General features: G+C 34.2%; 2 protein-coding genes across 2 annotated transcripts; one reads left to right on the plus strand and one right to left on the minus strand.

Annotated features, from left to right (window-relative positions):
- The first annotated feature begins 4,250 nt into the window (after positions 1 to 4,250).
- On the plus strand, positions 4,251 to 7,388 carry rgs4 (regulator of G protein signaling 4). The gene is made up of 5 exons (XM_052599728.1): positions 4,251 to 4,458; positions 4,718 to 4,822; positions 5,104 to 5,165; positions 6,068 to 6,231; positions 6,316 to 7,388. Exons 1-5 carry the CDS (start codon positions 4,415 to 4,417, stop codon positions 6,562 to 6,564), a joined length of 624 nt encoding a protein of 207 aa, XP_052455688.1. The 5' UTR covers positions 4,251 to 4,414; the 3' UTR covers positions 6,565 to 7,388.
- A 5,570-nt stretch (positions 7,389 to 12,958) lies between these two features.
- rgs5a (regulator of G protein signaling 5a) lies at positions 12,959 to 22,149 on the minus strand. The gene is made up of 5 exons (XM_052599729.1): positions 21,986 to 22,149; positions 20,606 to 20,719; positions 17,573 to 17,634; positions 16,067 to 16,233; positions 12,959 to 14,825 (listed from the first exon to the last, which is right to left on the minus strand). The coding sequence occupies exons 1-5, from the start codon at positions 22,027 to 22,029 to the stop codon at positions 14,664 to 14,666; spliced, it is 549 nt and encodes a 182-aa protein (XP_052455689.1). The 5' UTR covers positions 22,030 to 22,149; the 3' UTR covers positions 12,959 to 14,663.
- Between the last annotated feature and the right edge of the window lie 2,805 nt (positions 22,150 to 24,954).

Consider the following 24,954-nt stretch of genomic DNA (forward strand, 5'->3'; position numbering starts at 1 on the left):
TGAGATACAGAGTGACATTAAGGACTGTGGAGCCAAGAGGGGTGATCTCACCTCACAGGCTTGTTTCTCATCTGGAGACTGGTTCTTTGATCAACACGCCCAATCTGCATAAAATGAACTATGAACTCAGAAGGGTTATGAGTTGATGTATGACATATTGAGCTTGAAGGAGTTTGTTCATGGGAAATGAGCCACGGGTTGAATCCTGTCCAAACCTACAGCACTTCAAATTGAGTGTAAACATTGCACACAATAAGTGTTCAGTGGTTCTTTGTTTCAATTAATTTTCTGGTTTTGGTACGTGTTAAGCACTTGTGGCATAGTATATATTATCTTGATTATATTTAGAAAATTATTGGGAAAAGCAAAAGTCTGGGTTACATGAGGCTGTTACAATGGAAGTGAATGTCTCTTTTACATTTTTTTGCCAAGAAAGCATCATAAACCCTAAACTGAGTGTCAAAACAATGATTTTACAGCTCTTCTTAGCTATATATACAGTTGTGTTCAAAATTATTCTTGACTTGCAAGACAATTTGCTGTGGAGGATAACATTTTAAGAAATCAATTTAACAAAGGCATCAGTAAAGTATTAGAGAAAGTTTGTTAATACACTTTTGAGTGATTCTGAGAATGGAACATTGATGAATCATGATAAAATTTAAATTGGCTCTAAACATTCATGTTCAAAATTATTCAACCCCCTTCGTTTATTCTTTAAAATCTCCAATAAACGCTGTCTGTAAGTGTTTAGAAGCTTCTGTCACCTCTCTACTACAGTTTTGGCCCATTCCACACCTGAAAAAGCTTTCAGATCACTGATAATCTTTGGTTTTCACATTGCCACTGCTTTCTTCAAATTCAACCAGATATTTGAAATGAGAATTAAGCCTGGAGACTGAACAGGTCACTCAAGTACATTCTGTGACTGATCCCTGAACCAAGAAGTAGTAGATTTGGATGTGTACTTTGGTATGACTGGCCTGCAGGAAAGTCCATTGATCATCAGCTTCAGTCTTTGCACCAAAGGCATCACAATTCTTGTCATAATGGCCTGACACTTTAAAGAATCCATGATGTCCTTCATACAGTCATGATTTACACTTCTTTCTACAGTAAAGAAACCCCATAACAGGACTGATCCACCTCCAAGTTTGAGGATGGAGATGGTGTTCCTCTGCTTATGAACTTTGCCTTTTTTGCAGCAGACATACCGCTGATCCATGGGTCCAAAAAGTTCCAGTTTGGTCACATCACTCCATAAAACATTCCTCCAGAGCTCCACAAGTCTACACAAATGTATTTTATCAAGTTCAAGTTGTCCTTTGTTCTTCTTGATCAAGAGTGGTATTCTACAAGATGCCTCAACATAAAGGCAATACTTGTCTAGTGATCTTCTCACACACTGCTTTGAAATGGTTTTCCTCCTTTCATCGGGTCATCTAGCAAGTCTTTAGCTTAACATTGCAGATTTTCTCAGTTGCTCTGATTAAACATTTTATGATATTGGGCTTTTTCTTCCACAACCTCAAAGATTTTCTGGTAAAACACACTTTAAGCTAAGGGATAAGGCTGAGAGCTGTGTCTCTAGGAATTTTCAATGTCTTGGAAATCTTCATATAGCCTTAGGCTTTCTAAAGTACTACGATATTTATTCTCTTTAGCTTTTGTGAGATCTCTGTTGACATTTGTTTTTAATAGAGTTTCTAAAAGCTTAATTGTGTTTTGAGACTGCTTTATTCCCCACCATGTAAATAAGTGATTTAAAAACAGCAATGTTGAATAATTATGACAGCAGTATTATTAAAAAATCTTATAACTCAAAAGTATTACATTATATATTGACAATATCACTTTTAATATGCCAGTGAACTGTTATAGATAAAAAATTTTATGTTATCCTGGATCTTAAGAAAAGCTTGTATTTGTAAAGTACTGCAGTCTCTAGGGGGTTGAATAATTTTGAACACAGCTGTATATATATTTCTATTGAGCCTGAATTATTAAAGTAACAATCATAGTCACAACAAGGATTAAATGCAGGAGAAAAGACAGAAGTCAGGGATACAGTCTCAAAAAAGTCTGCATAATCAGCCTGTACGCCGCTGTGAATGTTACCATCAGATGACAATTTTCTGAAATTGCCCTGTTTTGTAGTTTTGCTCTTGCACATTCTGTACTAGGCACATATCCAGCTTTTAAACATCTGCATATGCAGCCTCAAGAGGTATGTAACATTAGCTCTTTTCCAACATGCTAATAATAATAAAAAAATAAATAAAAAAATAAAAATTCAGTCTGATTTTTTTGGCAGGCAGTTAGAAGGAGATGTCAAAACTCCACCTAATGGCCATATGCTATGAACTGAATAAACAATATAATTATGTGTGAATAATTGTGTATATATATATATATTAATTTATATATGAATTTTTTTTTATTTTTATAATGGTTTAAATGTATGAAATGTTGTATGAACTGTTGAAACTTATAAATAGATAAATACATAAATAAATAAGATTTTTTATTTAGTTTTAGCTGTTGAAATGTTGCTTCTTTTGTGGTTCGCTATATGAAAGTGATTTATGTTTCCGTTTACAAATTAATCTGGCAATCTAGTAATCATTTATCTGCAGGAGTCTGCACTGAATGTGTAATCAGCTAAAATCCTCTGAAGTTTCCAATATCTAGTTAAAGCTTAACGGAGCTGAAAGACGCACATGCTTTGAGTCACATCCCCACATCTGGGACCAGGTAACTTATGATAAGAAGAAAAGTGTGGGCTGATACAAGGTGGAGGTGACTTTTCCCCTGGATTTGACCTCGTTTGAGTTTAGTTATCACATTCTCTCTCTGCCCTGGTTTAAACTATTGTTCATTTGTACGTACCTTTTATGCATGCCGTGCTTTGTTTTTTTGGTTCTGATGTCAGAAGTTTGTCTTAAGATCTCTCCAGGCATCTGACTAACCAGCACTATTGATAGGATTGGTTCAATACTTTGCATGGATGTGTCAACAGATTGAAATGGATAGGGTGAGAAGAGACGTGTTTTTAAACAAGTTTTGTGGATGAAGTTAGCATGTGAGGAGTAAGATGAAATGTGACTGAATCACTTATACTTTCATACTTTCTGATGCAAACTGATTCTTGAGTCTAGTGTCATCTCTCTGCGTTTTTCATAAAGAAGTATTCTAAAATATGTAGTTGTGAAATGCTTTTGATCTTACTAAATTGCAGTGTCTTTCTTTCACGCAATTATTGCGAGCAGGATTTCCATGCTCCCATAAATTCAACATGAAATGCATTTCCTTTGTTAGAGGGTAATTTATGATTCTACACTCTGTTAAATATAGACCTGACATGATCTGATATGTTAATCAGGGTAATGACAGCTATTACTTTACAGCCGGGGATTAGGAGTCTGTTCCTGTCTCCAGAACATTACAGAACTGGCCTTTTGCCTTTTCCATTTAGATTGTAGTAATATCTATTTTTTCCATTGAGGAGGTTTGTGCCTTGATTTAGTTGATCAGTTCAAAATAATAAAGGGGCCTTGACATAAAGGAAGTATTTCTTTAAGGTTAAGCTGAGATTTATTATTTGGACAGAACAAAATGTTCAGTTGCTTTTGTAGCAGTCCTAATGTGAAACATTTATTTCTTGCCACAGATTCATTTCTTCAGGGCATTAGGGGTACGAGCAAAATAATCCAAGCATGGAGACCACAAATATTTGACAACTCAGAGAATGTTGCTTTTTTGACCTTAGGGGCTGCATGGTGTCATGGAGGTCAGTCAAAGAATTTGTGCCATGATTGTTTGTTCAAACTGTTCAAAGGCAATATTATGACATTTTCTGACATGAAAAACGTGACATTTGCAGGTGAAATTATTTAGACTGAAGATTATAAAGAAAAATAAAAATCTAAAGAATGCACAAAAAAAAAAAAAAAAAAAATTGCATGCATTATATGAGGCTAAGTACATTTATAGCTATATAAATTATAGTTAACCGCTATACATTTTATAAGGAATTGAATGAGGAATTTTGGCTTTATGCAATAAATCATACCTGACAAGTACCAAGCTCGATTTTATTTTATTATTTATTGCACACATGCACGTCACAAAAGCACAGAAAGCATGTAAAACGTGCAGAGAAAGTACACCACTCAAACTCTGTCACGTGTTCATAATGTGACTTCTTTCCTTTAATAATCTTTGGAAATTACCTTGGTTTTGTGTCTGCTTTGTTTGTGCCTCTGCTGTGATTGGCTGGCTCTTGTGTTGTGAGGGCTGGGGCTGAATAAAAGGCCAGCTGTAGGAGGAGACTGCATTGAGATTGTGAGGACCTGTGTTGTGACACTCAAGACTCTTTTTCCCTAGCGTTGGATTTGTTTTACGCACCAGCACCATGTGTAAAGGGCTCGCTGCCCTCCCAGCTACATGCTTGAAAAGGTATGAACTACCTCACTGGAAGTTATTAGCAATATATGATTTCATACTCCGTATACTCTGAACTGGACTAAGAGCAAAGTAGTTGTTTGGGTGTCGAGATATAACAATTTACTTGGAGTAATGGACATTTTTATTTTATTTTATTTTTTATTATTATTAGAAAATAAACTACTTTGAAAAATTCTGTAAAGTTCAGAATTGTTTGCATGACTGATTTTCTAAAGCTACAAGATTCATTTAATTATGTTTTCTCCAAAAGTGCCAAAGACATAAAGCATAAGATTGGCTTCCTGCTTCAAAAGCCAGAACAACCTCAAGATCAGAAGACTCTGAAGGAGAAGGAGAAGGTCACTGTGGTGAACAGGTAAGGTTGGACCAATAGGGTTTACTTTATATTATATTATATCATATTATAATATATATATATATATATATATATATATATATATATATATATATATATATATATATATATATATATATATATATATATATATATATATATATATATATATATATATATATATATATATATATATATATATATATATATTATAGGACAGTTTTTAACCATTACTGAAGCTAATCTGATCTTATTTACATTAACATTTATATTTTGTTTTATATTAATTCCTTTGATTCTAGAGTCCCTATTGCTGAAATTGAGAAATGGAAATTATCATTTAACAACCTGATTGAAAATGAAGGTAAGAGTCAATATTATTTGGTTATTCAATAAAAAAATAATAAAAAATCAACCATCTTGATCAAATCTTAGAAACCAGCATGTGTTAATGATGAACAGACTGCAGCATAGTAATGATTTAATAAGAAAGCCTAAGACGTCTACACTGACCCTTGTTTTATTCGGCCTTGTGTTTGCTGTCAAAGAGCCCTTGGCCACATTAATGTCTCTGTTAAAGGAGAATATGTTTCTGTCAGTTTGACAGGCCATGACCATATTTTTCTCATGCCCCAGAGTGTGTGCTACGTGTCCGCAGACTGCACTGGTGGCCCCTGAAGAGCTTAAGTGTTCTGCTCTGCAGGACTACAGGGGTCATCAACCACTAGGACAGTCTTTAGAGAATCCCCCCAGACTCAAAGTCCTGACCTCTTCATTCCAAAACCTCCTCAGCATCCGCTTCCTAAAAATAATGGCTTCTGATGGAGATTTGAATATCTTCGGACCAGTTTTATTATAGTCACCTAAAATACTTGAAATGAAATAAATGTTTACTTTAATAAATATAAAAAAATTAGATTTTTTATTTAAGCTAGTTTTCTAAAACTAAAATAATTAAAGCTAAAACTGAAAAAAAAAAAAATCTAAAGGACATTTAAAAACAACAAAAAAAACAATGCAAATGACAAAAACATAAAAACGACCAAAACTTAAACTAAAACGAGCATGAAATCAGAATATATAAAAAAATAAATTTGATTTCAAAATATTAACAACAGAAACTACAGTAGTATCTCAGTGATTCTTAAATTATGCTGCTTCTGGCAGTCATTTTTACATTATGTTATATTGCTATAATATATAATGCAATTAAAAAAAAAATGTACTTTTTTTGTACTCAGTCTTACTGAAATTCTTTCCTTTCAGATGGTCTGAAGGCATTCACTTCCTATTTACAGTCCGAGTACAGTCAAGAGAACATCGAATTCTGGGAAGCCTGTGAGGATTTCAAGAAGGCATCAGTGGACAAGATGAATGTGAAAGCTAAAAACTTATTTGAGCGATACGTTGAAGTCGATTCCCCTAGAGAGGTGAGAGTGCTGCTTGACTGTAATAGGTCTATTCCCTTATCACACTCCCATATGTACTCATAAATCAAATTTTTTTTTTTTTAGGTGAATTTGGATTCAGCCACCAGAGAACTCACTAGAAAGAATCTGGAAAGATGTGACTCATCCTGTTTTGAGGAGGCTCAGAGCAAAATCTTCACCCTAATGGAAAAGGACTCATACAGGCGCTTCCTGAAATCCAAACTGTTCTTAGAACTGTCTCAACCACTGCTGGACAACAAACCCTGTAGTTTGGAAAAGAAAGGAAAGCGGCACGTTTCTGACTACAGTCAGTGCTTGCCTTGTTATGCCTAACCTGAACCATCTCAGATGATCAAAGTATATCATGAACTTTGGCATAATGTGACTTCCACTCATTTTGGCTGTTTAAAGCTTGTTCACGTTTAAGTGTAAAATGGTGGAGTTGTAACTTCAGAGTCAAACTACAAATCATTAGGTTCAGTTATTGTAATTGTAACACTTTTAGCTTTGCAGCATCAACATTAAAAGTGTGTAGTTTCATTGGTAGAGCATGATCTAAGCGGGTTTTGTGCATGCAATGTTTTCACCGACAACAGAAATACTCCTCAACCTTGAAATTCCATTGAATTGGCATTGGGGAAACAAAATATCTAAATGACTGTTACAGACAGAAAATGTTTTTCTTTTTTAAAGATTTTTTTTTTTAAGCTCTGATGAGAATAGGACCATTAACAACACTAATAATATCCAATTGTATTCTCTTTACTCTTGTAATGCTCTGTAATACTGTACATATATTTACATATGTTTATGAATAAGCTCTTTTATTTTTAAAGGTGAAGTACGTTCTTTCTACTTCAAATGTGAAATTTCCAGCATGTCCTTGTAATTTCTGGCCGTTTTTCAAAATCCACAAAATGACAAGAGAATGTGATAAATGTGGATGTGCGATGTATTACCTGTCACTGCCAATGATTTAGGATGCGTTGTGTACTGAACCTTTGTCTTGGCTGTAAGGCAGACTTTACATATCAAATCACAAATGCTCCCGTTAGAATAAATGGCCAAATGTGAGTTGTTTACATATTTGTTTACTGGTTCCATATTTATTTTTTTCATATTTATTAATAAAATGACATAATAAAGTTACAATTGTATTAACGTCTCCATCATTTTGGTTTCCAAACTACTTATAGATCTAACAGACAACTGTCAATTTGACATTTTAAAACAACATGCAATTGAACATTAATTTTTAAGATTTTGTTTACCGAGATATATATATAGTGGGTATTTTTTTTATTATATGGGTATTTTTTATTTTTTTATTTTTTATTGACAAAGAGAGAGAACTTCTTGACACTATTCAAAACTGGGTAGTCAGCCATTCATATATCTTCAGAAAATAAGTCATAGCAAACATGTAAGTAACTAAATAAAATAAAATTGGCATTAACAAAGAAAATAGTTTAAAAAAAAAAAAAAAAAAAAAAAAAAAAAAAAAAAAATATATATATATATATATATATATATATATATATATATATATATATATATATATATATATATATATATATATATATATATATATTTTTATTTTTTTTTTTTTTTTTTTTTTTTGTATTTAGTATTCAAATTAAGAAATGCATTTGGTTGCTGTCTCTATATCTCGTTTCTGAAAGCAGAATCTTGAAAGTTTCTTCCACCATTTTTTCATGTCAATAATCATTATCTCTAAAAAAACAGGATAATGAGCACCCAGCTTGTGGTGTGACGTAATTGAGGATTGCACGTTGTATGTGGATGTTTAGGACATTGCGTAAATGAGTACAGGAAGTTCAGATAACTCAGAAACTTTAAGATATCTCATGGGTATTTCTCAGATAGTCCTAACATTACAGATACCATTAGAAAACTATGTAGCAAGACTCTGTAACTGTCTGCTTCAGTAATATTACTTATTAACTATTTATATTGATACATTCATCAAGTATCCTATCCGTAGTTACACCAGAATACATTTGCTCAATATTTCTCCTTCCTAAGGTACACTAATAAAGAATGGTTTAAAACTAACCTTTTAAAGAACTATTAAAAGATTGTCTTGGAGAAAGTCAGTGTGACCTAGCTCACATGAAGGCACATGGTTTTAATTAGGAGTGTTTGAAGATGTTTGAAATATTGTGAGAGAACAGTTAATACTCTTTTTGAATATATGGAATATATTGTCATCTCATCTCTCTCCTTTTTTTATTTTTTAACAATGCAGAGAGATATTATGAAGTAAAAAGTGTGCAAAGAGGCTGAGCTGGAATGGGTTCTTTGCAAGATGGGAACATTCATGGATGGGATGGGAACATTCTGTTCTGATGACTTCCGTGCCTCCCTTTTTAAGTGCGAAACTGAAAATCGAGGGATATAATCAAATGAGGTGACACCTCAAAGCGTATTACAAATGAAAACATAAAGACAAATGGAGTAATGAGTGAAAATGATTTATGTAAAGTATTGCTGTACATCTCACACAGAGCTTTAGGGTACAAAGGAAAAGATTTCCAAAGTGTAAGATGATTGAAAATATGATTGATGTAGCAATGTGAAAAGAAACGCTTTACTGAAAATCAATTCAAATTAAAGGCAGAAAAGGGAGCTTTAACCCCCACCTTCAGCCTCAGGATATTTTATATATATATATATATATATATATATATATATACAGGGAATAAAATAGGAGCTTATAGATATTCAGACAATAAGCATAGGTAAATTGTAACTGTAAAATAAATATAATAACAACTAAATAACAGCTTCAGTAAATGATAAACCATTTTTTGAACACTTTTTATTGGAAAAACAAACCTTTCCCTGTTTTTAATAACCATACAATGTATATGTAACAGCTATAATGCTGAAGGGATGTTTCAGAAATGACTCTCTGTTGTGACTGTCACAGCCACTGAGCCCACTTTGCACATGCTTCAAAACAAATCTATTTTTTCCCCTCACTCATGGAAAACAATTTGTTTTAGTATAGGCATCCTCCATCTTCCTGCCTGTCAACTATATATTGTGGTATTTTTAAGTGGACTGGATCTTGTGTTGAATTAGTGTCCAACTTCAAACAATTTGATGAATTGTTGAAAAACCATTGATTTAATTATTTCGAACAAAAATGAAAACCATGAAACTCAATTATAAAAATCCACATAATAATTGCATATACATACTTATTTGATATTTATAACGATTATAATAAACAATTTCTTTTTTTATGTTTGAATTATTATTATTATTATTATTTAAAATTAAAATGAATTAATTTAGAATGTGAATTCTAATAATAATGTTGCCATTATCGCCACAGTTTTTGACAATCCAGCTTTGAATAAAATAGGTAACAAAGTTTAACGAAGTTTCTCAAGTCCTATAATGTTCTCACTCACATTTGCTAAAAACAACCTACAAAAACAATCAAATAACCATCTGAAGAGATGTTTTAGATTCCCAAAAGAAATGTGTGACTTCTCAGCGATCCTCGACTACACTGACATGACATGCTTTGCCTTTGCCCATAGTTACAGAGGCGCAAATAAGTGTCCGGTAAAGCAGAGAATGGGGTGTTTTTCTTGAGCGATTTATCTCTCTCTCTGTTCTCAGTCCTGTGTTCTCTGTTTCGTGGCAGGATCTTGCTGCAGGACAGCAGGCTGCTCATTATGGTCCAGCACAGGGATTGATGTAATTACACTCTGCTCTGGTGCTTCAGGTGCTGGAGTGTCTGTTTGATCACTGTTATTGAACTGGGCAGATTTTGAAATGGCAGACACACACAGAAAAAGCAATGCACTTGCTTGAACCAAAGAAGAACAGGCAATATTTGTATTCTCCATCTGAAAATCTATTTATCAGGAAACACTGGGGATTGACTGAACACCTCTAGTAGTTTAGGCAAGTGCCAGTCTAGTGATTCCCAAGGGTATTTCATTGAAGTCGTAAGCTGTTGCGACTTTTTATCTTAATTGTGTAATATAAACTTGTGAAATGTAAACTCGGAATTGCAAGCTGTGAATTTGCAGTCATATATTGTTATTCTGGGTGTATAACAAAAAAGTCCGAATTGCAAGAAAAAAGTCTAAATTGTGAGACAGAAGGTCGCTATTACCTTATTTTTTATTAATTTTGTTAAATTCTGGCAGAAACAGGCTTCCCTAAAAATTGCTCCATCCCCTTATATAATAGCATATAAGTATATACTTTCAAGCTGAATATTGTATCTCTGCGACTTTGGAGCCTCCTACAATTAAGTAAGTGGAATTCACTGGTGTAAATATACCACTGTCAAAATTACTGCATTTGTTGTTGCCGTAAAGCAATCTACCTTTTAAATGGAAAGTAATATATATTTGAATTCGAACGTACTACATCCGCCATGTTGCTACTGTCAGATGACCTGCAGGTGTACGTTGTGCTTCACTGCTATTTGATAAATTCTCCTCTTGGCTTCATTGGACAGTAAAGTGTCCATCGTATGCATACTTCAGAATCATGCATAAAGTAGAACAGTAGGTCCTCCAGGTATTTGCCGCATACTGTTTTTCAAAATACTATGAATTCGGACATACAGCCTCACATACTCTTTTTTTACATACTATATTGTGGGGAAGTATGTGATTTCAGAAAAATAAAATAAAATAAAATTTTATTAAAAAAAAAAAATAAAATAAAATATGTCAGTGAACCATGAGAATGATTTTAAAACTAATATTTCAAAGTAAAAAAAAAAAAAAACGTACAGTTTCTTTAAAGTACTTATATGTAGCTTTAAGTTATTAATATATAGCATTTATGGGTAAGGTGCAAAGAAGTTTTTTTCTTTTTTTTTTTTTTACCTTAGAGACAACTTTGTACTTTTTTGTGTATGAAATGCATTAAGGACATAACTGTATCAATATAATAACATTGTTTTGGTATTTTTGGGTGCTTGTTATAAAAAAATAAAAAAGAGTTTTATAAGCAAATCTTAACAGTACAGTATTTAGATTTGCTAGAATTTACATTCACCTTGGTAGTCATCAAAAACACAGCCAATTCGCAGCTGTCTCTTTAAAGAGAGCGGTCTGGTTTTACTACACAAATGACCTTATGAAGTGAGTATTTAGAGAGCATTATCTCTCCTTCCATCTGAGCCCCGCACAGTCATTACCCGGTTTCTGGTTTTGTTTTAGTGTGTCCGAGCCACATTTGTTTCCATTTGTGTGCATGCGTAAATAGCAGGCACAGCATTATTGTGCCATAAGGGCATGATTAGTATCCTGTTCTACACACACACACTATACACTCTTGTGCGTTGTTATAGCTTCAGCTTGAGCTGTCATAAGTCTAGTGTTAATACCTGGATAAGATTTAATATTGTTTTGAATATTAATACTATTTCCTGGTATGGAAAGAAATTAACTGTTGGTCATAGTTTCAGCATTGAGGTAACACCACCACCATTGTGTCGAATGAGCACAGCCATAAAAAGACATTTTTTATTTTATTAATTTATTTGCATTATAACAAAATTTCAAAACCTGTGTCATTTTTTACTTTAAAGAGGCGTAGCACAAACACACGTTTCAAACAAAACATTTTACAATAAGAAGATGAAGATGAAAGTGTCTGGACATTTTCTGAAGAAAATGTTCTTAGTTCATTTGACTGATTCATCCACTACAGCTGTGTAAAACTTTGTAATCAGTATAAGCAGTAAAGTTTCTTTTATCATTATTAATTTTAATGAATGTTTTATTAATCAGAGAAGTGACAGTGAAAGAGTAATGAGTCATCTTATAATAGAATGTTCAAAAGGGTTTAACCTGGTTTAAGCAGAGATTAATTGGATGTGTGCATTTGCTGTTTAAATTAAATTAGTTGTGTTCTTGTATGTCTTTGATAAAAGCAGCAGAACAAAAACAATTTAATAAAGAGCAGTTTTGATGATCCTGACCTACAGCCTGGACAAAGCAAAATGAAGGTGCTCTTTTGTTTGGCATTCATGAAAAGGGTGCCTTTTTGATGCAACTCAAGAAATGTCTTACGGTTCCACCAGTACACAAGCAGTCACAAGTCTAGGCTTATTTCTAGGAATGAGAGTGGTAATCAGTGTGAACACGTTTGCGTCTGACATTGTTTATTTTGGCAACCTCCCATCGCCCATCTGCTTCATCTCAATTTTCCACCTCTCTCTTCCTCTGTCTTTCTTGTTATATCTTTCTATTCTTCACACATATATCTACTCATCTTATCACGGATGTGTGAATAAAACACTCTGGTTGAGTGGCTAAATGAAATGGATGAGAGAGCTTGCCATACAGGAAGTCAGGAAGCAGTTGCATTATTATTTAAATTTGACATTTTTACAACATTCTCTTGGGAATACAGATATTACTGAAATTCCATGCTTGCCAAAATGGAGTACCATTAAACAACGCTGAGTAATTCCATGATGATTCCGAACAATTATAATACAGAGAGGAGGAAAACAAAGCTTTACTTTTAAGTGTCTGATTCACTTTTGTTGATTTACGAGCCTTGCTCGGTAAAGAAATTGACAAATTTAGGCCTCATATTTTTACCATATTAGTCATATTTTACCTTGAAGATCAAACAAACAGACAAGCAATCTTAAGGATAATAGATTAAAGTCATTTGCAAAAGGCTGATATGTACATCGAAAAAATAAATAAAATAAAATCTTCAGAACTTTAATGTGATTAAGGATTTTATATGATCAACTACAAACATACATGCATATAGTTTTTTTTTTTTTGTGCAGATTTCTGGTATAAGAAGGTACTCTGTCAGTCCTTACTGACGACTTTGATAATTCCCTTATTTTCTCTAGCCAAAAAAAAAAAATAAAAAAACCTAAAAATATGTATATTTTTTAATGAACTAAAAGAGCTGTTGCTGCTCTTAAAGTTCTTGTGGAATGAATTCAATTTATCTTGAATTTAGATGGTGATGCCCAGTTATTGATGGCCATATTAAACTAAATCTGTCCTGCAGTGAACTAATAATTTGTTTTTGGGGCATCAGTAAGGACTTCTGGAGGCACCTACCACTGCTCATAATATGAATGTTATTAGATTTAGCTACACACAGTATAATTAAGAAACATGCAAGAGTAGATGTGTCTGTGAAACACACGTAAAATAAAAACATGCAAAAGGACACTGAATATCACACTTGTGGGTTACATATGTTTGATATGCCGTTCTGTCTGGAACAACTTGACTTACAACTCACGACTGTCTGCACATGCTAAGGGCGATGATAACTTCAATAACATTTTGCAGTAATCATTCTTGTTTAGAGTATAATAGTTTATAGGTATTACAGTGTGTGTGTGTGTTTGTGTGTGTGTGTGTGTGTATATATATATATATATATATATATATATATATATATATATATATATATATATACATATACATATATAGGGGGGTTGTACTTGGATGTTTCGGGTTTCCATGACTTCATCTAAATGTGTTCTGCTTTTAAAGTGGCATGGAAAGAAACATTTCCTTTAGAATAAAAGATTATGTGCCCAGTGCTTTATAGAGATTCCCTCCTACTTGATATTCTCATCTTAGCTACTTCCAACAACGGTAACCCAAACAACAAGTTCCCATAGACTTGAGTGAATCTTAACATGTCACACTCTTTTTTTTATAGCTATGACTTATAGTGAAGCTATTAGTACTAAGTGGGTTGTTTCACAATGATTTTCATTGGTTTACCATTTGAACATTTTAAAGTCAACACAGACATTTCCAAGAAAAAGCCCACACTCTCCCGTTTCCCATTTCCCAGCCTCTTCCCCTTGATGAACATGCTGCTTAGATGCTTGGGTCAGAACGTCCTCATCAGAAGTACATAAACCACTTCTGCACTTTCCGAAAAGCCATACATTACAAGCGGGGATCAGTTTTAGTCTTTATTTAGTCTACAGGGATCAGAGTGTGACTCCGATTAATAGGACATTATATATACAAGATTTTAAGAGGCTCTTTAAATCCTTTGCATTTTGCACTTGTACAAATTAAATGATTTCCAATGACAACTCACACTTTTATAAGGAGCAATGCATACTGTATCTTAAGCCCTAATCAACTTCTCTTATTGAAGTGCTTGACATTCACAGCACTGGGCAGGAATCATATTAATTTGAACAATTTATGTTAAGATGTTCTTATTAGCAGTGGGCCAGTTCAGTCAGCTGCAGGGAGACATTGCAACTGTGCCTGGTGTTTTACCAAATAACCACCGTGGTATTGTTTAATGAGTTTTAGAAGTGTGTCAGAAATGTATATTTATGACTTTTAGTTTGAGGATAATGATTTGAATTTGTGACCAAAGAGCTGAGTCCCCCTGCAGCTGGACATGTCAGTTTACTTGAGGAGCTCCTGGTACTGCTCAGACCGCAGGAACCGGCCGAAGGAGTCTTTCTCCATCAGGGTGTAGATCCGGCTCTGAGCCAGCTCGAAGGTGGAGGGAGAAAGATCCACCAGGTTCCTAAGAGTCACATCTTTGGTGAAGTGGTCAATGTTCACCTAAAAACATGGTTTTGGTGATAAGGAGGAAGTGTGTAAAAGTCAGTCACAAAATACTTCAAACTGCATAAAAATAGTGAGTAAGAAACAGATTATTTTCAACTTTAACAGTGTCTCAGCACTCTAGGAGGGCTGTGGAGCAGTCTGTCTTCTGGAACGAATTCAGACAATTTGACCGATTCCCTGCTGTTTTAATGAATATAGGCTGGATTCGAGAATTGTATTCTTTTTTTTTTTTTTTTTGACCATCATGTTGACCCTATTAGTTTCCTTACATAATCTGATATAGATAAATGTCTTAAAAGTCTTTGACTTGTTAACTATTTCATTTTTTGCAAACACAACTTTTTCAATTTGTTTTGAATTTGTCTCACCCATTTATTTTTTGTATCACTGTTTTATATTTAAATGTATTTAGATTTTGTTTTGTTGTATTGTAATATGCACAATCAAAGTGGCTTATCATAATACTGAAAGAACAGAACTAAAAAAATGTCAGTACAAAATATTGATGCGGATCACAGAATTAGAAAAAAGTTATATATAAAATGGCAATGAGACTGCTTGCATTTCATTGATTTAAAAAATCATTACGGTCACTTAGAAACAAATGGCTATTGTTACATTTATCAAAATTAGTTACATAACAGGTACTTTAAACCTCAGCACACGGATGTGCAAACATCCTGATACATTTTTTTTTTTTTTACATAACACAATCATTTACCAATTTTTTTTTTTTTTTTTTTTTTACCTTTAAACAAATAAGGGCAACAGGGTTAGAACCTACAACCTTTTTGTCTGTAAGAACAATTCTACATTAAGTAGAGCGTGCTAATACCTTATATCCAGTTTAAGATTCTTAAAGATCAAATATGAGTTACCCACAATCATATAGATAAAACAATATCCTAAATGATATATTTCAGATGCAGAACACGAACTTATGCTGACCTAAAAAAATAAATTGAAGGAGCGGTAGCTTACTGGCACTTTCAAGTTTTTATAGCTCCTCGGGGACATTTAGGGGGAGGACATTGGCCTCAGCATTTATACAGTACAGTCAGTGATCTAAACAACTGATATGAAACATATTTTCACAGGATATGAATAATGGGTCTGATGGAGAACTGCTTCCTTTTACCTCTGAAGCATTGTAGTTTTTTTATCTGAACTGTAAATCTGACTGTGATTAGCACAAAAACAAAAACAAAAAAAAAACAATGACAAACCAAACAAACCTCTTTGGGACCACCAGTCTGAATGAAGTCCTCATAAATCTTATTTGCTTTGATGGCCATTTTCAGAGGGGACTTGGTCTTTTTGAAATCCTCGCAAGCCTCCCAGAACTCAATATTTTCTTCGCTGAACTCAGATCTGAGGAAGCTCTTGAAGGTGGCCAGGCCGTCTATGGAAATAAAAATGTGGAAACACTATTAGAGTGAGTACAGCTCTGTGTGTTCTTTTTGTGCTAATGTGTTGGCGACAAGCTGCCACCGGAGACCCCGGTTACACCAGCTCTTAACATCCTTATCCAAACATTACTGCCATGCACGCCGAGGGCACACAGCCCTTAATGCAATCCCTCAAGAGTACATGATGTTTAACAGCATGTGGTATTCATGTACAGTACATGATTCACCTAGTAAGTCCATACCGTAGTATATATATATATATATATATATATATAATATGGTATGGACTGATTACTAATTACACCAGGTACGGTAACCATAATGATTACTGTATTAAAGTTTACACCACTGGATGATAACAGTCCGTTTCTTGTCAGCATGTGCTACATGTCTGCCACTTTAAATGCTCAAACTCCTTAAAGTTGTATGGATTCCTATTGGCAGTCAATGATTTTATCATTCATCTGCTGAACAAAGTCGTTCTGAAAATGATTCCAGCAATATTATTTTTCTGTGCACTTATCATTATAGTTGTGGTGTGGATTCTGCTGTTATGGACTCATTATTGACATTGTCCTTTTTGTAAATGAGCCTTAAGCCAACAATGACAATTTATATTTTGAGCAGTCAAGTTCGATTTGGTGGGCTATTTCAGGTTGACCTCATTCGTCTCTGCGTGTAAAAAATAAGATCAGGTTTCTGTAGCAGCACATACTGTATCCCACTCGCTGATGTTTTAAATATTCATCTTATAGGAATTTCTTCCTGCAATCAGACTCATCCCATGGAGAAGAGCAGTGACAACCTTGCAATTTTTGTTTCAACCAAAGGTGGCTATAGGGAGGTCAAAGATATGTAGTGCAGCTTTAATTTCAATGTTCAAAGAATTACGTGTGTGCATTATTCTTTGAAATGTATGCATTTGAAATAAAATATAACCTCATGATGACCTCTTCAGTAGGAAAAACAATAAATAATTATAATTAGTTCCACATGAAAACACTAGAAGTCTAGTGTCTAGTGATTTATGTGAAATGTGTGTTTGTAACTCAGAGAGAATCTTCTTTTTATGGTTCTAAACTGAACATTCTTGTAGATGTGAGGTTAATATGTCCATTCGAGCACAAGCTATTAACGCATACCAAATCAACTACATCAGTGCAACTTCATAGATTTCCAGAGGTTGTAAAGTGACAGAAATAAACACATTTTTAAAATGTGTTTTACATACTCAACTGATAAACTAAACCTTCCATTGATTGGTCATGCCTGAAAGAACTTTTAGGAAGTAAAAGGCAAACAAATGGCCATTAAGATAAACATCATACTTACAGCTGTTGGAAAGGAGCTTCTCAAGGGTCTCACGCCACTGGGCTGCTTCTTCAGGTGTGGGTCTGAACAAAACAAGCAGATTTCTTCCCTTAGTATCTTCCTCTTTGTAGATGGCCATCAAGTTTCCAAACACAGTCAATTTTGTAATATTGTAATACAATAGTATAATAATTTACATTACATGTAAAATTAAATGTAATTGAGGATTATGGTACTTACGCAGAATGAAAAGGGCATTATTAGCAATATATACAGTGCTGGGTTCTATTTTTATGAACTGTAATCCGTTACTTATTCCAAATTGTATTTTTTTTATAAATATTTCATATTTATTTCACCCTTTATTTTCTAAACAAAATGGTAAATATATTAACACAACTCAATTTAATTTATTTCAGTTCCCTCACACTCACCCATTTGTTTCATGTTGTTTAATTTTTCAACAGATGTCTACAAACAAATTTGTTCACGTTGTTATAATTACACTTACTGTACCATGCACACACACACACACACACACAGGGCACTTCAGGAACTGTTCAATTTTGAGATGTTGGTGTATTTTGCTTCCATGTCTTCTTTCACTCGGATGGAAAGGAAATTTCCAAAACACACATTAAGGTGTTTGTTTAAAGCCTATTACACCTCGTCTGTTTGCTTATGAAGATTTCTTCTAAATTTACCCAAAAAAAGCTATCTGCATATTTAAACATTTCAAGGGAAAAGACTCATTAATATAAGTCATTAACTAAAAACTGGGGAAGTTTTGTGGTGATATGCTTTAGTTATTTTGTTTATCCTATTCATCTCCAATGCCTTGTGTCAAATGTATGCAAATAAGCACATTTTAAATGACTTAATATCTGATTTGCAAAGGGAAGGAGGGCTTCACTTCTGCGGCTAGCTGTCTGTCTGTGATGTGATGTGCAGATCAGTGTGTGCTACACTGCTGCGCTGCACGGGGACGCAAAAGGCATCGGAACAGTTCCCGAGCCGACCTGATATTAAGATTTTTTTATATGTTTGATAGGGAAAGCTGTGCGCAAACAGAAAAACATACATGCACACATACGTAACACATATAGTAATTTATATATATATATAAAAAAAAATCCCCAGAAAAAAGGGCAACTTCTCTCGAGGAAGAAAAAGGACAGGTGCTCAAGCCTGCTTTGATGTCTTTGTGTGCACGTGCCTGATCCAGCTCTTAAACAAGTCTTTCAGCCTATCTTGATTACTGATGTATTTTCTAGACACGTGTCTCATCATGTGATTAGGATATTTAGTTTAGTGCTTTTTTTTTTTTTTTTTTTTTGCTTGAAAAATACAACCCCATTAACAACACTTACATAAGGCATTACATAAGTAAAAGGGAGCAGAAGTGCTCTGCAAATGTTTTTACGGTCAATTTGGACACAATTTTCATTCTAAACAGACACGGTTTTCCATTACAGGATGTACTTACATGGCCTTCCTCAGTTTTTTTTTCTTTCTGACTCCCTTGCTCTTTACTGTTCAGCCCTTTTCTCCACACCTCCACCTTTTAGCTACGTCTGATAATCTGTATAATTATGGGCATTAATAGATGAATAGGTAGTTAGTGTGCTCTATTCTCATGCTTTTTTTTTTTTTATGAATTCACGTTGAACTTTGCTACTTTGCTGTAGCTTTCCAAGTTCAAACCTCATCATTTTCTACAGTACAATACTTAAAAATAGTTAGCCACCAACGGGGCCAGATTAACATAAGAACTAAGTGTTCCTGATGCCCCAGGGCCCGAGAAATGAAGGTGGCCCTGACTGGTTGTGGAGGAAATTAACAATAGGCTCCGATTGATTGGCTGATGGCAGCTCCCAAACTTTCCCGGTGGGCCTATCATCAAAACACCACCCGCCCACTCATATCATTCATCTTGTTCTTAAAAAGTTGTGATGCAATATCTTTGCACTGGTTAAAACCATAGTTGCAGGTATCTTTTAATCACCTCTGCTTTACTGGAGTGCATGGGAAAGAATCACCAAAAACGTGTGTTATCTTATTCAACCGTGCAGTGCAAGAGAGAACATCTGGACTGGACTGGGGACTCCGGCACAGTGCTTACAAACGATTGAAGTGTTAACCAGCACTTGATCCATTTGAATTTGACACACAACATAAATATACAAGCATTTCAATCCACACAACACCACCCCATTTAGAAATATGGCATTATGGTTACTATTATTAATATCACTATTATTATAAGCCACTGATATTAAATATTGGCTAATATAAAGGCAAAACATCACTTTTTTAGTTTTTTTTTTGTTTCATGTGTTTGTGTGTGTGTGTGTGTGTATATGTATGTATGTATATATATATATATATATATATATATATATATATATATATATATATATATACATACATTACATTTATAAAAAAAAAAAAAAAAAAAAAAAAAAAAAAAAAAACACAGATTTCTATTTGTGAGTAAAACAGCAGCAACTCTAAAAAAGATCAAATATATTGCAGGGACTATACTAATACACCCTGAAGAAGGCTGGACATGTCAAATGTGCTTGGGAAACAACATTAAGATGCTCTTTTTGTGATACAAAACATCTGAGGATGACTGTTTAAAAACATAAAACTGATTTCTGATGTCTGATTTCCTCTTTTAAACTACATAGTGGATCATTTCCACCTGAACACCCCCCCCCCCCAACCCCCTGAAATGATTTCCACGCTTAAACATCATGGTTATTGACTTCCCCCATTTTAAGTGGATGATTTCCACCTGAAAACATAGAACAATCATCCTGAAATTTCCACTTTTAAGTGCAAACACAATATTTCGAAAGGTCATTTCAGCTTTATTAAAATTTGTATTATTATAATTTCTCCTTGTATACACAGACCTTTTGGTCTTAAATGAGTATGTGAGGCATGTGAGGAGACTGAAGAGCTGCAGTCTCCATCAGCAAGGACAAGAAAAAGAGAGAGGAAGATAAAACATTAGAGGGAAAGTGAACAGAGCCAACAGGAACTCACTTCTGAAGCTTCTCTGGTTTCTTCTCAGGCTTTTCTTGGTAGGGGATAATAAGGTCGATGGAATTCTCTGGCTTCTGAAGCAGAATTCCCAATTTAGTCTTGATCTCCTTAGCCCTGAAGACAGCACAAACACAAATCCACACAGATCTCCATTAGCGCGTTTATCATACACTAATAAATGATTTGTGTGATGTCTGAATTGAATTTCAAAACAGATGTTAAGGACATTTCCATACCTGTCAACAGATTATAAAATATTCTACATCTATTGTAGCATCTAAGATATTCATCTATTTTTTTTTTCTCTCAAAGTACACATATTGTTTTTCAGAGAATGATTTTTCCATGTAGTTTTTGTCCTCTTGCACGTCAGCTATAGAAACCTTTTCTTCACTGCTTATTATTGACCTGTACAGCTGTCATCAGTACAGTAATTACTACAGTATGACAGATGACACAATAAAACAACACGTGTTGAAGGTGTTCCATTCACACCTTTTCAGGACTTTTTCACACTCTCTGTAGATTTTAAAACAGATGCAATATCCCTTTTTTTTTTACATAATCCTCGCAGATGACTGTGGATGAAGTGACGTCAACAAACTTGGTGATTTGTTGAGGTTTCATGATCATCTTGCTGCCACAGATCTAAAACACTGACATCAGTGCAAACATTTCACAGCTTAAAAAGCACATTTGTTAAAATGATAATTTTATGGCTCAGTTATCTCATGCAACATTATAAACCGCCTCATGTTGCCATCTTAAAACTGTCTTTCTGATAGACTTTTCAGAATTACTCCAGGCCCCGGGCCAGGCATTAAGAGTAAAGCCAAGAACATTGATAAACATATGTTTACACAATGAATGAGTCAATAGCACAAACTGTTTGATCAGAGTATATGGGCCACTAGTCACAATAAAACAAAAGTTGAGGGTGTCTTGGTTTTTGGTTACATTGGGGAACTTTGATGTTTTCAGAAACAAAACTAGGAAGAAGAAGAAAAAAAAAAGTATCTGTGGAAAATATGATTTACTTAAAATGTACAATACAATACAAAGCACAAAACCACATGTACAATACTTAAAAATGTATATTAAATAATTGAAATTATTTAAACAAAAGACTCTGAGGCAAAATAATGAATAACATTTTCATATATACAGTGATCAATACTCACTACCTAAACCTCATACAAAGCACCATACAGACTTTTTGTTTTATTTAGAGAATTCCCAGCTGCTCCAGAAGACACAGATATTGCGAAATACACAAGCACTGTTTCCCAAAGGAGCCTGCCAACCGTCTTACGTAGTTAATGTAGCATGGAGTGAATTTTAAGTTAATCCATGGTGCTATCCATGTTTTAAATATCTTACCTTTCCAGGCATGTCTGGGGAAGGGCAGCTAATCCTTTACACATTTTCTGATTCTGTTCACTTTAGGTTTTCAGAGTTATTCCACCACCATATGAGTTGTTGTCTGCTCTCTCTTTTAGAAGCTGTCGTCCTGCTTCCCGCTATTATATGGAGAAAGTCTGCTGGCCCAAAGCCAACAACTCAAGAGCCAATCAAGTCTTGGCTTGCAATTACAATCGGAGCTTAGAGAGCTCTGGAGATAATCAACACAAGAGAGGAAATTTTAAACTTGCCAAAACACTGAAACATGAGTACATTAGATAAATATCTATGCTTATCAACAGACAATTGAACCATTATTACTAGAAACACAAAAAGCTGTTTTAAGATTTAAACACATACATTTTTGAAAATATATTAGCAAACTATATTTTAAAAACTGTATCATAATTTGCTTTCCACTGGATTTTTTGAAGGTCTTTTCTGAAATGCAGTATTTTCATTATTTGCATTTAACTAATAAAAATAAGTCGAAATAATTATGCATATGCTTTATGTGTATAGTACATCCCCCAGAGTCATTAAAGTATATATTTATTTTAATGTTCTTTCTGAGGAATGATAATGGAAAATTTGGACAGTACATTTTAGTTGAAAATTTAGACAACTAAACAAACTCTCAATTAACACGGATCTGCTAGAATATTGCACAGTACAATTAAGGTGGCTGAAAAAAGAAAACCAATCCCAATCAAAGGTAGCTTGAGAATACAAACACACACACACACACACACACACACACACACACACACACACACACACACACACACACACACACACACACACACATATATATATATATATATATATATATACATACATACATAACAGAGAACCAATATGAGCTGCAACAGTAAGATTTAGGTAGGATTTATAGGGGGAATTTTGTCATAAATAAATCAACTGCGTCCAACTATAATTTAATAAATTTCATAATTGCATTTCACCAGAATGGCACTGCATTTGTGTAAACTTACAATGTAAATGTCTTTTTATTTTTTATGTGTACAAACCACCTGACTTACAGCATTTAAGGTAAACTTAAGAATGTTGTTTTCATCAGAATTAAACCATACAGCAATTTTATCATGCTACAATAAATGGTTCATCAATAAAACAGAGGCCCAATTCATTTATTTTTTTTTTGGCTAGCATATGGCCTGCATGTAACTTTCACAACATCCGCACACAATCTATTCTTATGAAATATAAACAAAGTGTGAGAATAGGAGTGTCACGCTACAGCAATGTTTAAATGTTTTCTCTTTGTTTCCAGATATATTTAGTGTGGAATAAATGCTATTATTCATTTATGCTTTGCTAAATAATGTAAACATGGCTGATGGTAATGTTCATGGATTGGATAAACACAGAGCAGCTGGTAGGCGAAGGGTTTGTATGCTTAAGTAAAGCCACTTTCATTGCAGAACTTGTGATATTATTATCCACCTTATTCTTGACAAGTCTACTGCGTCTTGAATTATGGGTGGCACTTCCGGTTTAGGGAACTTCCATTAAAAAAGACTGAAATAATAATATTGGCTCCATGCATTAGGCACATATTACATTCACCCCTCTTCGCTGGAAATCTTGTGAGGGGGAGCTACACATCATCTCCCCCCATTTGCTCTGCAGTGAGCAGCTTACTTGCTTGTCACAGAGAAGAAAGTTAAAACAGTATTTCCATGTTATCATTTAAATGTATATTTGCACATATATACTGGATTTTTTTTCACATTTTTATCTGCACTAAAATATATCAGTCTAAAAAAGGGATTATTGGGGCCAAGCACTGAAGGTGCGATGGCATCTGTCATATCCATTGGCGTTCTTTTTCTTCTTCTTCCTCCATTTCTTCTTCTGTTATTTAGTCTATGGCAGTTCATAGAAACTCTTCCGGGAAAGTTGTAAAATTTGGCACACTGATAGAGGACAGTCTCAACATTAACCACAGCAAATTTAGAGTCTCTAACTCAAACTCTCTAGCACCACCACTTTTCACCCATGTTTATGCTAATAACTTTTGAACTGTAAAGCACAGAAGGAAAATTCTCTCATCTGAATCTTTGGCTCATGCCGAGTCAGATGAACTTCAAAATGTAAAAATTGTAAGGTTAAGTTTTTTTTTTTTTGTTTGTTTTTTAATAGTTTGAAAAAACTAATTTTTCGAGCTCATCCTAGACAGATTGTCTGATTTTCACCAAAAGTAGCTCAGATCATCTTCAGACCATGCTGGAAAAAATGTATGGAATTCAACAACCCGATCTCACGGCAATTCGTCCATTTTTCACAAGGTGGCTTATTCATACAAATTCGTACGACCACACTCGTACAAATTCATACGATTGTTGCCAAATCATACGTATTTTACGAGTTGCACAATTCGTATGAACTTGTACGAATGACCTACACCTAACCCCGCCCCTAAACCTTACCGTCACTGGGGTTTAGACAAATCGTATAAAATCGTACGAGTGAGGTCGTACAAATTCGTACGAATAAGCCACCTTATAAAATACGTACGAATTGGCCTTGAGATAGCGTTGAATTCAATGGAATTCAAGTTCATTTGTCTAACCGTTCTCGAATAACATGCAAACGGATTCTACGAAAAGCACGCAAAAATTTATGTGAGGCCCTATCTCTGCAACGATTTGACATATTGAGACCAGACTTGGTGTGTGATATAACAAGAATTACTCGAGGCTACCTGCAGTGTTTCAGCGCAGTGTCACCTAGTGGTCAGGAGATATGAAAAATGCATAATGCATATAACTTCTGAATGGTTTGGGCAAAAATCACAAAACTCTTCAGCCCCGTTCACACTGCCAGTGACCCGTTCAAACTTTGTGTGTACCGTTGTCAACTAACACAGAACACACCACATAGATTTGATAACAGCGCCACCCATTGGTCAAACGTGATAAGCC

Source organism: Carassius gibelio, chromosome A6 (genome assembly GCF_023724105.1).
Source record: "Carassius gibelio isolate Cgi1373 ecotype wild population from Czech Republic chromosome A6, carGib1.2-hapl.c, whole genome shotgun sequence".
NCBI classification, from domain to species: domain Eukaryota; kingdom Metazoa; phylum Chordata; class Actinopteri; order Cypriniformes; family Cyprinidae; genus Carassius; species Carassius gibelio.

Coding starts and splice junctions, on each gene's coding strand:
- rgs5a (XM_052599729.1), bottom strand. CDS start 22,029: ATGTGTAAAGGATTAGCTGCCCTTCCCCAGACATGCCTGGAAAG. Junction 20,720..21,985: donor CCCCAGACATGCCTGGAAAG/GTAAGATATTTA, acceptor TGCTGTCTTCAG/GGCTAAGGAGATCAAGACTA. Junction 14,826..16,066: donor AGACTGGTGGTCCCAAAGAG/GTTTGTTTGGTT, acceptor CCATGTTTTTAG/GTGAACATTGACCACTTCAC.
- rgs4 (XM_052599728.1), top strand. CDS start 4,415: ATGTGTAAAGGGCTCGCTGCCCTCCCAGCTACATGCTTGAAAAG. Junction 4,823..5,103: donor AAGGTCACTGTGGTGAACAG/GTAAGGTTGGAC, acceptor CTTTGATTCTAG/AGTCCCTATTGCTGAAATTG. Junction 6,232..6,315: donor AAGTCGATTCCCCTAGAGAG/GTGAGAGTGCTG, acceptor TTTTTTTTTTAG/GTGAATTTGGATTCAGCCAC.